This window comes from Calypte anna, chromosome 11 (assembly GCF_003957555.1).
Source record: "Calypte anna isolate BGI_N300 chromosome 11, bCalAnn1_v1.p, whole genome shotgun sequence".
Taxonomy (NCBI): domain Eukaryota; kingdom Metazoa; phylum Chordata; class Aves; order Apodiformes; family Trochilidae; genus Calypte; species Calypte anna.
In genome coordinates this window covers 13,787,319-13,804,729 of record NC_044257.1, presented here as the reverse complement: position 1 = coordinate 13,804,729, position 17,411 = coordinate 13,787,319, and the positions used below count along the sequence as shown (strand labels likewise).

Genomic DNA, 17,411 nt, shown 5'->3' with positions numbered 1-17,411 from the left:
TGTTGTTTTTGATGTACTGTAAGTAACTCCTCAACTGTTCAGACAGCACATGACAAGTAATGGGCTGCCTCTGTTTAGGAAAAGTGAAGCATAAATTCACTCATAAAACAATCCTGCTGTTTCCTGTTTGCTTTGTGATGGATTTTGGAACTGTCATAACTACTAAAATATATGGACTGTATCTTACAGTTGGAGGGATTTGCTTAAACAGGCCATCACCAAGTGCTTGGACAGCAACTGAGCCTAAATTCAAGCTGTTGGTTTTAGCTAATTGGTTTCCAGAACCATTATGGCATGGCAAAGAGTCACATTGATGGAGTCATTAATGAACTGATCTTGAGCACAATTTGGCAAACTTTTGGTATTTAACTTAAATATTATTAGCGTGTAGTTGGTGTCATAATCCTCTAGTTTACATTAGTATTTTTCTTCAGTTCATTTATTATGTTGACTTCTGTTTTCAAAACAAAAAAAACCCCAAAACCATGAGAAACAAGGGGGGCTCACTCACTGACAAGCAAGCATTTAATCTGTGGCAAAGCAATAAAATTTGTGTTAGTTCTAGAATATCTCATTACCCTGCAATAAATACCAATTTAATACATTTAAATACCAATGTGACTGCTTAAATTACCTTAAGTGGAGGAACAAATAAGAGTATTTCCTTTTTTGCCATATGTTGACAGAGGATTGCATAAAGATGTTTTAAACAAGTTCAGTCAACTGCAGAAATACAAAAGTACTATTCAGAGATAACAGTGTCTTTGTTCATATAGGAATAATTAAAGACATGCTATTTTGTTACCTTGCTTTAATAAGTGCTGCAAGTTCTGCGTAGCACATTTTTGAGCAACCAGACACTGTAGTCTTTCATTACTACCTCAGGCTGGCATTTTAACCAATGTACTCGCCTTCTGTCAGATCCTCAGATAATTAAATGCCATATTATTTAGAACTCTTAAAATTTTATATTTTGGAAGAAGTATAAAGTATCTTAGAAAAAATTATAAATTGTGTTTATAAGTCCCTTAGAATCTGCAGAAAAATATGATCTGCACAGTTCTCAAATCAGAATAGGCAACCAGTGACTTTAATGCTTCTTTAATGATAGAAATATTTTAGCCAGTTAACTTAACCTAAGTTTTTGCTGTGGTATAGAGTCAGATATTACAATCTGGTGAAAATCAGTAAAGGTCTGCTGAGGTTATTCTCATCAGCCAATGACCCAGTCCAATAAAACCTTTCATTTGTACTTCCCTGACTCTGGGATAGTTGTGAGTAACTGTCCATGTAGAGACTTAATGCTTTACCGAAGGATGGGTGAATTTGTTTGGCAAACATAAAAGCTAGGGAAAAGTTTAGTTAACTTAAAACTCTCTCTTTCATTTAGTATGTTCACATGCCTTTGTGCTGCCCGGCTTGGGATAGGATCAAAAATGAACATGCTCTCAGTTTTACTCGTGGGATTTCTGACTTCAGTAATACATGTGTATTATTGGAAACCTCATGAGAATCCATTCTCACTAGTTTCCCAGAACATTTTCTTTCCCAGATTGGTATAAGTGCACACTGGGAATGCTTGCAGAGACAATGTTCAGCTTAATGAGAACTTCTGGGTGCTTAACACTCTTTAAAAGTCAGTCACTTATTTAACAACCTGTGTATGGATTTAGGGTCTGGACCTTCCACTTTTTGCTGGAGAATCATGGATCAGGTCCCTGTCACTGTGTCTCAGAAGCTTATTTGATTTGCTTTTTGCTTGAGTAACATGGGTGCCTCTGTGTGAAGTGGGCTTCTGAGGGGACAATGTATGAAGGGAAAGTACACCTCAGCTCTGATAGCTGCTGCTGTCCCCTTTGCAGTTATCATCCAGAAAATGGGCTGCAGGGCAAAGCGGTGAGGGAATGAACTTCTTTAATTACCATGATTTACTGCTGTTGGTTTGGCTGTTTGCACATGGTGCTTCCCAAGGGTAAAGATATCTTGCACTTCAGAAACACTTTGTGCAATTCGGCTCCTTCTTTCTGCTTTGCCAGATATGTTCCTTGTAATTCTTTCTACCTAATTTCACATCTTAATTTTCTCATTTTGATTATATTTTCCAGAGCATTGACATTTTGACCCTAACCTGAGAGGTTTTCAATAATCCATCTTTCAAAAAGTCAGTTAGTGATATTTGGTATCTACAATTCCAGGTCAATCTGCACTATACTGCTGGCTATAATTTGTGGAAGTAGTTTTGCTTGTGACTGTAGTAAGGTTACAGTCTCACATATCTTTCAGACTACCAATTTAACCCCTTCCAGGAGGTGAGTCTATTTCATTACACATTCTCTAAAGAAGCAATAATTTATTTAGACTGCTTACATGATGCAGGATTGCTTTGAACTGCCTTGTACTAGTATTGGTTGAATGTCCTTGCTTTTAAGAAAAGAGGAATCCATAAGATGAACCTTGACAAACTTAACAGAACTTTATTCTTCTTGGGATTCCCTGGCATGTGAGAAAAATATATCTTTACCCCATTTTCCAGGCTTGACCCAAACCCCATTCTAAACAGCTGGCAGTTTTCCTGCTGTCTAGACAGGATTTTCTATCGGGCTGCTGGTATATGCACAGGGGACTGCCATCTCCACATGGGTTTCTCTGAGTACACATTTGAAATGGATTTAAAATCACTGTCACTGTTCTCCAAACTGCTAGTCAGGAACTAGATGTTGCACAATACCATGTAGACATGTAAATGTTATGCTGTGCTGGAGCTAATAATCCAGTCTCCTAGCAGCTACACTCCTTCTAGTTTGAGCTTGCTTGCCAACAGCTGCCTTGGAGCATGTGGCAAACGGATGCAGGACTAATAGTGAACATAAAGGTTGTTTCTAAACTTGAAGGGAATACCATTATCTGCTTATAAAACCTGAGGAAAGGGTCTCATCTCTCCATCAGGCTGTGGTAGAATCTGAGCAGAGGTACAGGAAGCTATGGGAGACCTCTCGCTTCCTCTAGCACACTGTGCAGTGTGTTGGTATTTGAAAATTAACATCTGCCCATTTCTAGAGGCCAGACTGGACCCAAAGACAAGGTATGGCTGTTGTCAGGTTGTCTCTAAGTTGTGTGGATAGCTTCTTCTTTGGATCTCCATCATGTCCCCTTTTGGCTTCTAAGATGCTCAGTATGGGAAATGTTCTGGAAGACAAAACCAGCAGGTAGGACATCTGAACTAGGGGAGTCTCTGCTCCAGCCATGGAATTCTTTGGTGGCAGAGGTTGGTCTTTTGTGTTTTCTTTTCGATGCCAAAGTACCAGAGACTTAGCAGAGTATCAGGCCAGAAAATAAGAGTTTTACTTTGATTAAAATGAACTGTAGCCAAGATAATCTCATGAGATTTCACTGCAAAGTGAATGAGAAAAGACTTCAATATGCAGTGACCCGAGACAGTCCCAACAACATTGTGTTGTGAATACTAGACATATAGGCATCTTTGACCTCAGATAATTTCAAATAACCAGAAACTATAGTTCTTAGGTCATCTGTTCATCAGTTCTTTACATTTCAAGGAAGTTCTCAATTTACATTTTTATTTGTTTTAAGTAGAACTAAAACTGTCCTTTATATCTCTGTACTTTACATGCTGTAATTCTCATTAAATTGTGTTTGAGTCATTGATTCAGTGGTTTTTAGGAGTTGGACAGTTGGGAAATAACACAACAGAAGTCTTGGATCAATGTCCATTGAAGTCTGTGGGAAACTTTATGCCAATTTCACTTGGTCTGTTGTCAAGTCTTTTAAAACTTTGCATGAATATTTGGAACTATTTTAATGGGTGTGAAACTGCATTTAACTCTTCCTTTTGAGAGATTTTTCATCTTGAGTACATACAAACCAATCAAACTGTATGGACTTCATTAATTTCTGTGGCCATTGTTTTAGCTGCTATCAGTTAAGACAAAATGCTTTTTTGACACCTAATCTTATGTATGTGCTCATAACACAGAATAAAGCATTCTGGATATATTTAGTGTTCCTTAGATAACACATGCAAGCTTTTTAGCACTTTATTTAGTTGAGATACTCCTGGGAGTAAAAACTGTTTTTCTACAAACTGTAATTTAACTTTATGTCAGTATTAAGTAGTTGTGTTTAGCAGAGACATTGCAGTCCATTTATTCATCTGTTTTAATTCTCAGTTTCATTTCATGATGTTTCTTACCCCATTATTTGTATCTAAGTTGTCAAACTCCTGTACCTTTGTACTCCTGTAGCATATGACAAAGATGTTGCCTTTAATTTAATTACCCTGTAATGAAAACTCCTTGTATTCAGATAACCCACACCCATAAGGCTTTTCTAGTTTAGAGCAAGGGTTTGTCTACTACCTCACTATTGCTTTGTTTAAATATAGGCAGGAAATCTAAGTTCTAAAATTCCTTTACTCACCATCACTGCTTTGTTTCTTTGGGAGTCTGTTTTTTGGAGATGCTGAGACCTCAACATTAATTAGGTTTACAGGCTGGTAAGCTGCCAAAGGCTTCACTCAGAGTCTAAGAACACAGTGGGAGAAAAATGGGAGCAGCATATGTTCTGTTCCAGTAGGAGGCCAATGAGACCTGTTAAAAACAGATATGCTAAAGTGTGACTCCATTCCATGTGGGCCTAAAACCAGTGAAAGATTTACCTGGTTTTGTGTAGCTAAGATGAACTTAAGAGTAGTTTAAAAATTCCTCGGTTTTTTTTCAGTTTATTATGTAGCATCTATTTAAAAGAATCTTGAAGCAGATATTTTATTGTAATTTCCCTTGTCCAAATTTCATTTTGAGGTTCTTTCTCTTTTTGAAACACACCAAGAGAAGAGAACAAGCACATTACTTTGGTGATAACACCCTGACAGCAAGGAATTTCAGACATTAGATCTGAAAACTCCTGCAGCCCAGAGCAAAGCTAACTTTTCATAGCAAGTAACAAGTGGGAGGAATGGTGCCTTCTCATCTCTTACCAACTTTTCTGCAAACAAACTGCAAGTTCCTCTAATTTCTTGGTTTAGAATTATTTGCTACCCACACAGATCAATGCACATCTTTCCATTTACTTTCCAATGGCACAGAATATCCCTTATATAAAGATAGCAAATATGTGTTGTGAGGGAAGAACAAGAAAACAGTAAATTCCAACTAAGCAATCTCGTGGGTTTTTCTTCCCACCATATTCTCACAATTGCTGCTATTATTAGTGATAGCCACAGTGGGAGAGAGAGGGAATAGACAGAAGTCCCTGGTCTTTTTCATGCTGTGTTGTCTAGACTTAGTAAAAATGTTAGATTTTGTCATCCTGTTTCCTCTCATGGTGTTATAATTGCAGAGAATCTGAAGGAAAAATGAAGTCTTGACCTATCTGACCTACTTCTTGTTGGATCTCAAACCCATCAAAGTTAATAGAAAGACATCACTGAGTTCTGATTCAAGAAAATCACATGAATACTTAAAGCTGTGCTGGCAGGAGGAAAACCTAACGCATAAAATTTCCATTACAATTTTGCAATATTTGAAATATTTGAGCTGGAGAAATGTACTGCATCTAACTCATAATTACGAAGATATTTTATGTATTTGTAGAAAAAATGCTCAGGGACACGTTTTCTTAACACACTGCCCAAAAGTACAGGCTAGGTAAAATCTGCCCTCCTTCAAGGAACCTGAATTCCTTGGCAGTGTGAAGTTAGCAAAGATGATTCTGTGTCAGGGTTCTGCCTCTGTGCTCTGTAGTTTCTCTGTTGGCATGTTTTCCAGCCAACGTGCCCATAGCCATAGGCCACTTCACCGAAGGCTAAAACTCAAGAACCTATGGAAATATGTGGCAGTTACTGCCCAATTACCCCCTTTGCAGCAATCCAGAGGACTGAATGGAATCAGCTGTCAGAAGCCAGCATTCTCAGCATTTCTTTGGAATTACCAGAGAGATTATTTTAAAGTGAATCTTTGAAACCACCCCATACCTGGAAGAAATGGAGAAAAGGTCAGTGATTGAGTGAGTGACCAGACTGCTCTGTGGCACTTCCTCTTTCTTCTTGACAACTTCATAAAACTGGATGTTATCAGAAGAAGAAGGTATCTTTCATTCACAGAACATTCCTCAATTTGGAGGATGTGTCTGAGGTAAAACCCAAAGGAAAGAAGTCTTTTTGAGATTTAGGGTAATTTCTGCTGGAAAAAAAGTAAAAGCCTTTTCAAAACAGCAACAGCCTATGTAAAGGTGGAGGTAAATATTCATGCAGTACAGGGTCCAGAATTCAATTTGCCTCCCTGCCTCGGCCCCCCCAAGAATTCTCAATCCACCCTTATGATGTTAAGTATAGAAATTACATTGAGGCTGAAGCTTGGTGTACATCAGGGACAGTTTCTTAGAGGAAAATGTAGAAAACCCTTTGTTCCATATGGTTCAAATCATTTACAAAATGAATCCTACAGGAATAATTTCAGATGTGGAAACCTTTAAAATGGGGAAATAAAAACCAGATTCAGTAAATTTATTTTTTCAACTTAAAAAAAAAAACATTTAGCAGTGCCAATTATCAGTGCACTCTAGTAAAGATTGCCCCTCAGAACCACTTTTAAATTGTGTGATGACACACATCATAAGGATTAAAATATTAGTCTTCTTCCCTACAGGAAAGTACTTTGTCATGACCAAATGTAATCTGACATTTGAAATATGCCAAGTTACTGCAGTGAGCAGGCAAGTTAAATTCTTGTCAATTATTTAAAGCTTGTCTTTTATTGTCAGAGGCAATTTTAACCTTCACATAGAATGTTTAGTAGGTATAGGCTAAGATATGTAGTTATAAATTCATGTTGAAGAAAGGAGAGGGGGCATATTGTTACTCAGAATATCATCTATGTTTGCTTTCGTAGTATTTTACAGGAGGCAGATAGACCCTCCTAGTTCACTATATGGAATCTTTTCCACTGTCAAAATTAAAATCACAGTATGATTTTACAAATACTATCACAAGCCCTCCCCCTGTCCATGCCCACCCTCCCCACAGATGCTTACACTGGGGGTTCTGTGAAGATACCTTTGGTCTGGAAAGATAGAAGTGAATTACCATGGAAAGGACATAATTTCTGATTGTAGACTGTTGAGGACCTGTATACCTCTGATAAGTCATTTCAACTGGAATAGACTTAAAGTCAGCTTTAGCATTAGTTTAGTGAATGGATAAAGCTGTGAAGATTTTATTGTAACTGTCCATTTTCACTTGCTATTTTCTGCTGAGTTTTCCTCATGGGAAGTAGTTTTGAAAGTGCAGAAAATTCCACAAATCCTTAAGAAATACAATGCTTACATTAGGCATTCAAACTGCTTTCCTTCTGATATCCTTGGGATTCTGGTCCGAGGAGGTTAGACCAAAGAAAAGCATCAATTTCAGAAAGGAGTAGATGATACATGTCTAATATGAGTATTTTCAAAGAATAATTTTTGAGGAAGGAGGTGGAATCCTGATCTGGGAGGACTTAAAATGTAGAGCAAGATGGTTTGCAATTGACATTTGTTTGTCTGCACATATTTTTCTGAAGCATAAGAGATATGTAGTCCTTGTGGGATGTCAATTTTGGCAGCAGGGTGTTGGCACATGGTAGAGCCTCACTGATCCAAAAAAAAAAAAAAAAAAGAAAAAAAATTCATCTGTATCTAGTATTGGGTATATAAAGTAATAGAATTACCTGATGAAACTTCTTGGGTTTTGACTTGGTAAAAAGGAGTGTTTATTACAACATGTTTTACAAAACCAAGAAATTAAATAAAATCATAACTGATTAATGAGCTGCATGGAAATACTTCCTCAGTGCCACCCACATTTGCCTGGCCCTGATCCTGGAAACACTTCATCACATGTGCAGTTTTATGCACAGATGCTATGTGAAAAATACAGTGTAGTTTTCCCATACTTAGTTCTGTCTTTCAGGGATCCAAGAAGAAAAGCAATTAGATACTTGCTTTCACTGATCAGTTTTTTCTTATAGGAGGGCATAAATTTTAAATTGTCTTCATGATGATTAAATTGTGGGGAGTTAATTACTGAATAATATTACTAAAATATTCAGATGCTTCAGGTTCGTGCTGCTGTACCATAAAGTGCTCATGTTTCTACTTAGAGTGACCTTAAGTCTAGGATTCCTGTCTAGTCATATCTTATTCTGAAAAAAACTTGAATCTTAATTCAAACATTTTGCTTTATACTAACATAAACATTTCTTAGAAGTTGCGTTTTCCAAAACCATTTTTAAATGTATATTCTGTGCACAAACTCACATACAAACAAATGTTTGTACCAAGAATGGATTAATATTGCATATGAAATTATTCATGGTACTGTGGGGAGGTGCTATGCTGCCACTCCCACAACATTCTTCCTCTGTGTGTTACCAAATGTGAAAAGTGGTGATCTCTGAAGTGAAACAATGCATACTTTAATTAGGAAGACTTCCTAGACTGTATCTCAAGTAAATCTAATTTAAAGGAGCACATTTCCATCTGTCTAGGCACTGAAGGGAGATCCCTTTAAGAGCTAGCATGTTCCAGCTGTGAATCTGAACAGTTTTCTAATTGGTGGTGGTGGCTCTGTTGTTTTGTTTTGTTTCAGTCAGGTTTGATAAGGACACAGAAGACTGAGTTCCTTATATCTCCATTACCTCAGCAGCTAGCACAGGAGCACAACTACACATCACCTGCTGGACACCATCCTCACGTGTTATATAAACGAACTGCAGAAGAGAAGGTGCACCGGTACACACTAGAGTCCAATCCCAAATACTTTTCTTTTGGTCATCACAGAATTCCCACTTCCCACAAGTACCATGCTCAAGCGAACAGTTACCACCATGGAAGGTTTCAAAAGCAGCATTTTTGTGGACGTCGCAAGAAATGTATGTAAGGAAACTTTCTCTCCTTGTTTGAGATATTGGCTCTCAGAGACTGTGTGATGATTCTGAGGTGTAGCTCGTATTCACATTTGTGATGGAGGTGTAATGATTTTAAGTAATAGTTATAAAGCAAAAAAGATATGAGAAACTTGGTTATTCATTTAAATTGATGTCATCATCCATTTGATTAAGCCATCAGAATCACTGTTTAGTGTTTTTATTCTCTACTTAGGTTACAAAATCCCCTGCCTGATTCTTTTGATATTGACATAGTTTTCAGTAAGCAGTTCTGGTTTGGATTTCTGTTTTTGTACAATGATGGTTGCCAAGTCCCTAAACTGCTTTCTCTAAGTTGGAGGATATATAACTAATTAGTTTTGGAGATGAAGGAAAAAAATCTACCAAATCATTTATTTCTGAGAGTATAGAGAATAAGTCTGTCAGAATTCACCACTTGATAATGAAATTTTCTGCAACTGAGATCTTCAAAAAGAACCTCCTGTGTAAATTGTTTAAGTAAGATTTTGGAGCCACCTCTTAAAACCATATTGGAATATATTATCCTGCCAAGGTCTATTCTGAGTCCTTCATTAGGCACTCAAATTGCAGAACATTTTAGAGCCCCCTTGGACCCTATGTTCATACTTACAGCATTCAGTTGATTCTGTTTGAAAGCTGATCTGCTTCTGAGCTGAGTTCCTTAATGAGGGTCTCCAGGACTGCACACAGGATTGAAAACATTGTCTCAGTCCAGTTATATTCTTCCAATTTCCTACTTGAGTTCTGAGAAAATAAGTAGGTTCATTTTCCAAAAGACATGTAAGGAAGACAGATAAAAAACAAACAGATGGGAAAGAATGAGAGAGGAGGTAGTAGAAAAGGTGGTTGTCTGAGACTGAGCCCTGTTTGAAGCCTGAAAACTGCTTATTAAAAACTGACTGCTTCTTCAAAAAATTCTTCTCACTAGATCTGGAAGCTAGACCTCAAATTCCAGATGCACAGGCCTGAAGAAGGTATCAGAAGGACAAGAAAAATGTAGATATGCTGTTAAAAATTCTGGTGTTTTTTTTTGCCACAGATGCTACCATTTTATTAGATTATTCCTTATTTTAAGCTGATTATTGCATATGAATGTGGTTCTCGCAGTTCCTTCTCTCCCTCTTGCCACCCTTCCCCAAGGAATGAATCAGGTATTTTTCAATAAATAAGTACGAGAACTTAGCCATGATGAAACTATTCATGGGTGATCTGAACCTTTTCCAAAACTGAGTTTTATTTCCTTTTAGATACACCTAAGCCACCCACAGAAGAGACATACATTCGCTCAGATGAATACGGGACCTCTGCAAGGTTCAAAAGATCATCTGCTAAAATTCAGAAAAATGGAAGTCTAAATGTTGAAACCCTTGTTGTGGCAGATAAAAAAATGTTGGAGAAACACGGGAAGGAAAATGTAACAACATACATCCTAACAGTTATGAATATGGTAAGATGTGGTGTAACTGAAGGATGTTTTCCTTGTTGAATATTGTTACGTCAGAGTGTTTAATTAGACAAACAGTGATACCAAAAGTAGCAGGGTCACCTTACACAAGATTGTCTTCTAGCCTCATTTAGAAACACAAAAAGAAAAACAAGGAAAAATTTCAAAATGTTAAATTTTAAAATGCTTCTTGTGTAAAGAAAAAGGCATTTACTCTGAAATGGAAAATTTGTTTTCATTTAGTATCATGAAGTTTAGGGTTTTTTGTCTGATGTCTCTGCTTGAAACAATTTTTTTGTTGAGAATTCACATATTTATTTTGAGAAAATTAATGTAATTTAAGTAGAAAACTGTTTTCTTTTGTGGCCTTGCTCTTCAGTTTTGTACTACAAAACTTGAACACTGAACTTGATTAAACTTCATTCAGGAGATCAGGGCAGAAAAAGCCCCATTGAAATTAGGTTTTAGTTTTCTGAATGGCTGCAGTGGTTTGGGGTATAGTTCTTCTAAATTAAGCTCCTACAAGGTATGTAACTCCATCAATTTGTATCGAAAACTGAAGCCAAATGCAATAACTTAATCCATATGTTTATTCTGTTAAAAAATGAATGAATGAAAAACCCAACAAAACAAAAACCAAACCACATGTAGATAATATTTCTTCTTCAATAATCATTGCAGGTCTCTAGTCTGTTTAAAGATGGAACAATTGGAAGTGATATAAACATTGTTGTTGTGAGCCTTCTCCTTTTGGAACAAGAGCCTGTAAGTTGTGTCAGAATTTCTGTGAGGTGTGCTTCATTTTCTACTATTTCCAGGGCGCTTTGGGTGTTCCCATGCTATATGAATTACATTTTTAATTTTTTTGTTTCTTTTAAAGACATAAAGCATGAGAAGATTCAAATCATGAAATCCTCCAGAATCACACTTTCAGCACTTTACTGTTTCTCAGGTTTTGATACCAAAATCTTAATTTCATGTGGATTAAAAACACTGAAATCTTCCAGTAAAATAGAACTTTCCAGCATTTTCTTGAAGATAAATGGCTGGAATGAAAAATCTGTTTATGATGTCTTTAGATAAAGAAAAGCAAACATTGAACTGGGCTTTCACTGGATTTGAACTGAATGTTATGATCAGATGGGGAAGGAGTCAAAAGTCCCAAACTAAAAGTAGCAGGTGGCAATGTAGCAAGGTGAGGGTGGAGCCAATTATTTTGGCAGGGATGCTGAGACAAAAGAAAGCAAAATCACTTGATGAAAAGAAATGTGGTGGGTTGATCTACCTGAATAATACTTTCCCTCCCCAGAAATCTCCAAACATTTTAGTCACAAGACAAAAAATGGTCTAGTGTTCAGCTTTATCAGGAGTCAAATATACTTGTACACTGTAATTCCAACCACTGACTTAGGAAATATATGTGTGTCTGGGAAGAAGTGCAGATTCATTTTACAGTTGTAATAAATTCACTCATCAATTGGTCATCACTGACTGTTAATGTGTGAATACTTAAGTTTTTGTAGATCAAATATGAACAAATTTGCAGCTTTCCCTCACTGATTCTTACTCTCACAATCACCTTTCTCAAGTACTGACAAAAGCACCTTATTTCTGTGTTTGTCAAATATTAACAGGGTGGATTGCTGATTAACCACCACGCAGACCAATCACTGAACAGCTTTTGCCAGTGGCAATCTGCTCTGGTTGGGAAGAACGGAAAGCGCCACGACCACGCCATCTTGCTTACGGGTTTTGATATCTGCTCGTGGAAAAATGAGCCCTGTGATACTTTAGGTATGAGAGAAGAACACATTCTGAGAAACTCGTGTTGACAGCAGCATCATGATTCATAGAGACTGAAATATTACAATTTTATTTTTTTTTAAAGTCAATTTTTGCACATAGTCTTCTTGAAGATGAAAGAGCAGTATTATTTTTACATATTTATCTGTGAAGTACCTTGAAGAGAAAGGGTATTACTGGTATCATTTCCCCAGAAAAAAGTGGCTACATAAGCTATCTGAAGACATCCTTTGGATTATCACCTTTTCAAGGAATATTTTTGATTTTGAATATTTCTGGGCCACACTATTTTTTGTGTGACTACTCACCCTTTTTGAATGGGATTCCTCTCTAATTTTGGAGCAGTGAAGCCATAACTGGGGGTGGGGAAGAGATTAATCAGTATGAGTAAAGAGTATTTTGGGAGGTTGGGTTTGATTTCTCCTTCTTATACAGGAGCCCATTTATTGTCACATAACGGTCTGATGTAATTATTCCGTGTTAAACCTGATGAAGTAGAAAGCAATCTTCATGCACCACAATAGACTGGCTTATTAAGAGCAGTGCAGATAGTGGATATATTTGGAATTCTGTAGAGGAACAAACTATTCTACTGCTTCCTTCCTTCAGGATTTGCACCGATCAGTGGCATGTGCAGCAAATACCGTAGCTGCACCATTAATGAAGACACAGGTCTTGGACTGGCTTTTACAATTGCTCATGAATCTGGACACAAGTAAGTTATTTTTCACTAGTCTTACATATTCCTTTTATAAACAAATATATAAATGAAGAGAAAGATAGCACTAGTTGATATAAATCAGTTAAATGTAGATCATTTACAGAGATCTAGATAAGGGTTAGAATATATAGATCATCCAGTTAAGGCATTGGTCTTAATTTATATCACTTCTTAAAAAAATCATTAAAAAAGGGACACTGCTGCTTGCAGTATGGGGCAGTGATCCCTCTGAGTCTCTTAGAGGTCACTTTTCCAGAAAAACTGGTGTTTCATGGGATCTGGGAGCTATTCATTCTATTCAACCTGTCCTTTGTTCTATCTACCTCTTTAATGAGTGATTAAGCTAAAAACAACCTTTGTGGAGGTTTCTGCTTTTCTGTATCTATATCCACTGGAGTTCCATTTGATTTCTATGGTAAGAAGACTGTCATTTTCCTAAGAACCTGCTGTCTCTCAAACAAAATCAGTAATAATCTTCCATAGGCCTTCACTTGTTCTCTAAATTGTTGACTTAAATCTAAAGAAGATGATTAGATTTTGTCCTCCTGTTGTTTTATGTTTTGGTTTGGTTTGGCTTTTTTCAATTAATTTTTAACTACTTTTTTCACAACATTTTGTATGGTTTGGATTTTCGTTTTTAACACAGCAGAAGCTGGAGTCTGTCTAACTGACAATATAGAAGCATTGTTCCTTCTCCATGTGCTAGGAACCTGAAATCAAGGGTCAGATAAAGCAAGGGCATAAGATTTTTATTTTGTGCAGCACCATTACTGCATGGAATATCTTTGAAAAGCTGTGATGCTGTGTTACGCTGTTTGGTCAAGGCATGAATCCTCCTGATTCTGCATGACTGAATCAGGACTATTTAGTTTTCATTGTACAAATATGTTCAACAGTATAGTGTGACCTAATGTCTACATGAGTGACCCTTTCACAGGTTTCTGTACATCTGAAGGGAAACGAGGAATTAAAGAATAATCCAGCTACCAGTGAAGCCCACAGGAATTGTGCAAACACTTCCAATGGGACCAAATATGTAAAATATTTATTGTTTGATCCTCCTGTCACCCTAATGCAATTTCACTGACCATTTTTAATTCCCTTTAATCAGTATTAGGAAAGAATCAGGCCCATACCTTATTTTTCAGGAGTTATCCCCTTTAGTGTCTTAATGTTCTTTCTTCCTGTTTATTTCTTACTTTTAATTTTTCGATTTTTTTTTTCCCACCACTGCCTCTGATTCTTATATTATTCATCCATTCTTTGGTATAGCTCCATCTTGCTGTCTAATAAAATGCATCTTATCTCCTGGGAAAAAAATCTGCCCCAGACAAAAAATGTCTTTATTATAATTTATTTGTGTTCATATTCCTGAGACTACCTTGTATGTGAGGTAGGACAAAAGAGCAGTCTTTTTGATACAGGGACTCCTGGAAGAAAAAACCAAACCTGTGGCAGCTATGGAGGAGCTGATGTCCTTTCTGTATATATTAACCTAAGGATTTCATAGTAGGAGAGTAGTGTGTGGTGTGTTGATCACACTCTGAGTAGCTTTGGTTGTTACACACTTTTATCACTTTATAGTTTGTGCTTTTGCCTGAAAGCTTACCAGTTCCTTTGGGAGTTCAGAGCCCATTGTGTCAGTAGGTATATAAACTGTGCATTCTTTGGCTGCAATGCATGTGAACAAAGTTAGTATTTTATAAAGGATTCTCACATACCAGCCCTGTTGGGAGTTTTATTGTCCCATTTAGAGAAGGAGCTGTACATCTTCACAAGTCTGGAGCCTGAGCGGGTGCTGCAGTAACTGTGGTGACCCTGCAATGTTTTATAACAGTAGAGGATCCAGTCCAGTAAATTAGATATTCCCTGCACATGCACAGATTGCATTCATGGAGTCACCAATGCAATGCAATGTTGAAGTAACAGGTTATGAAATTTCTATTCAAAACACATTGAAATACACTGATGCCCTGTACAGTGAGTAAATGTAAAACAGTGAGAGGAAAAAGCTTGCAAAATAACTTTATCATTACCATAAACTCTACATAATTTGTAATTTTTAACGTGTCTTTAAATTGTTCATTATTCTTTATATTAGTCTAACATCTCTCTTGGTGAAAGGGGGGCATCATGATGCTGCAGACTGAGCAAAGCAACCAATAAGAATCAGTATTCCCAGTAAAGATGTTACAGTCTAGATAAAGTAACAATATATAACAGAGGCCAGGAAAAGAAAGTGATTTTCTGGAGATAATATAGCAAGTTAGTCACCAAAATTAGAAAAAGAATGTTATTTTTACACTCATACCTTATAGTCTATTATTTCAATTCTACTTATTTTGCTACAGATTGAATGCAGCTATATATTTCTTGCCTCCTATCAGGACAGTTATGCTATATGCTTGCAGCTGTATAACACTGATGTTTCCCTGGATTCTGATCTCTACACTGTAAATGTTAACAGGCATTATCCTTAGGCAAAGAAAGGCTCAAACTGCATGTGTGTTTTAAGCTGATAGATTTATAGGCAAATTCAAGTGTGTCTGAAGATTTGCTACTTCCATCCACTCACCACAAAACATTTCTCCTTCAGGAAAGATAAATGGTTAAACTGTAAAACTGACACAGGCTGCAGCTCTCAGTCTTACATGACTGTCTTGTCATTACACATTGCAGAGCTTCTGTGCATTAACAATATGGATCTGGCTTGAAACCTGACTCTGTTCTTCTCATTAGACAAGCATATGATGACAATAAAGTTTAGTTAATGCTATTAGAACTTGTTTCATACTAACAGTCAATGGTATGGTGCATTTGTTTTCGTCCCTTTAGCATGCGATGGATGCATTCCACATTCCCTGTGGAGTTCAGGCATAGAGATGTTGCACAGAAAGTGTTTCTTCTGCCCCAGATTGTGTCTTGCTTCTGTTTATATAGATTTTTCACTGCCATGCCTGGTTCTCTTTTCAGCTTTGGTATGATTCATGATGGAGAAGGAAATCCTTGTAGGAAAGCTGAGGGTAATATTATGTCCCCCACACTCACAGGAAACAATGGAGTGTTTTCTTGGTCTGTGTGCAGCAGGCAGTATCTCAACAAATTTCTCAGGTAGGTCAGACATAAATCTGGGCCAGTGCCAGGGAATGTATCTTTTGTTACTAGGCTTGAACTCTTGAACAGACATAAAAATCAGTTAAGTGTGAAATTGACTTCTTTTAAAATGTGTTCCAGCCAATGTACAGTTTGAACCCAAACACTTGGGGGCTCAAAGGTATGAAGTGAAAAGGAGGTATGGCGGAGTGGGGGTTTTGCCCGGCCTCGTTTCGAAAGACTGAATGTCACCCCCCATGAATATCCTGCAGTAAGGACTGGCAGATCATTGTTTCCCAGGCATTCCTGTCAGCAGCCAAGTGTATTAGAGAATTAGTAGGAAGTGAACACAAAAGAGGGCAGACATAGTGGTACCAAAGTCATTACAAAGTGTAAAGTAACGTTAGTGGCCTTTCTTACTGGAATTTCTCATGTTATAAGTAAGGACATTTTACATTTCTCATTTACATTTCTGGGGTGGGGAGGGAAGGGAGGAAAGAGAAAGATAGCAGTTATTTATTTCACCAGCATGTTGAAATCATTCTATGAAGCTTTTAAAGGAACTGGTTTTTGGTCTGTATTAAATGCCATCAGAATTTCAGTCCTTTCACTTACAACTTGGCTTTTATTTTGTTTGCTTGTTTTTTGTGGTAGATGGATAGACTATCCATGTTTACTAAAACAATGTCTAAGCTGTGCTAAGATCCAGATCCAATACAGGCATTTAAGTGTCTCAGAGTGAGAATCAAGCACCTACACAGCTCTGTGGATCTGATCGTTGAATTCCAAATCAGTATCACATAGTGGCCAAGGAAGGTGACAGAGTTCTGGTGGTTTTTCTGCCTCAGTGATGCAGCATATTCTGAGTACACAAGCAAATTACAGGCTTTTAAAGTCACATAAGTCCTCCAACATGCAATGTGGTCCAAGAGACACTTAGAAGATAAATCCAGCATAGGGTGACCTTCTGTATACATGGGTCCTCAAGCATATTCAAAGAGAAAAAAATAGACTATAGGGTACCTTTGGTCTTAAGGTGGACACAGATAACCCAAAGCACACAAACTGTGAGAGTCTCCTGTCAGCAAATGCTGAAATGAGACAGTGTGCCTCTTGATTCTGCTGGTTCCTGGTCTGGAGAATTTAGGGGGAAGAAGCAGACTAGGTAAAATTGCTCTTGGTTACACAGGACTAAAGGGAGGAAAAGAATTTGACATCATTCTTTCTTGTTGTCACTATAGTCCTAAAGCCTGGAAATTCCTGCTTCCTTAAAACTTTGCAGGTCAGGCTACCAACAAGATGTCAAGATCTTTTGGCTCCTGCAAGCAGATAGTCTCATTTCAGTGCATACTTCTGTGCCAGTTAAAGGTACTGTATTTTTGCTGGTCTATAG

General features: G+C 37.3%; 1 protein-coding gene across 1 annotated transcript in view; it reads left to right on the top strand.

The window, feature by feature from the left end:
- The window catches only part of ADAMTS18 (ADAM metallopeptidase with thrombospondin type 1 motif 18), a 68,905-nt gene that overhangs the window by 19,129 nt on the left and 32,365 nt on the right, over positions 1–17,411 (top strand). The window contains exons 4-9 of the mRNA XM_008491637.2: positions 8,639–8,921; positions 10,205–10,404; positions 11,083–11,166; positions 12,036–12,195; positions 12,814–12,919; positions 15,899–16,036. Coding sequence (XP_008489859.2) covers positions 8,639–8,921; positions 10,205–10,404; positions 11,083–11,166; positions 12,036–12,195; positions 12,814–12,919; positions 15,899–16,036 — 971 coding nt within the window. The remainder of the gene's footprint in view (positions 1–8,638; positions 8,922–10,204; positions 10,405–11,082; positions 11,167–12,035; positions 12,196–12,813; positions 12,920–15,898; positions 16,037–17,411) is intronic.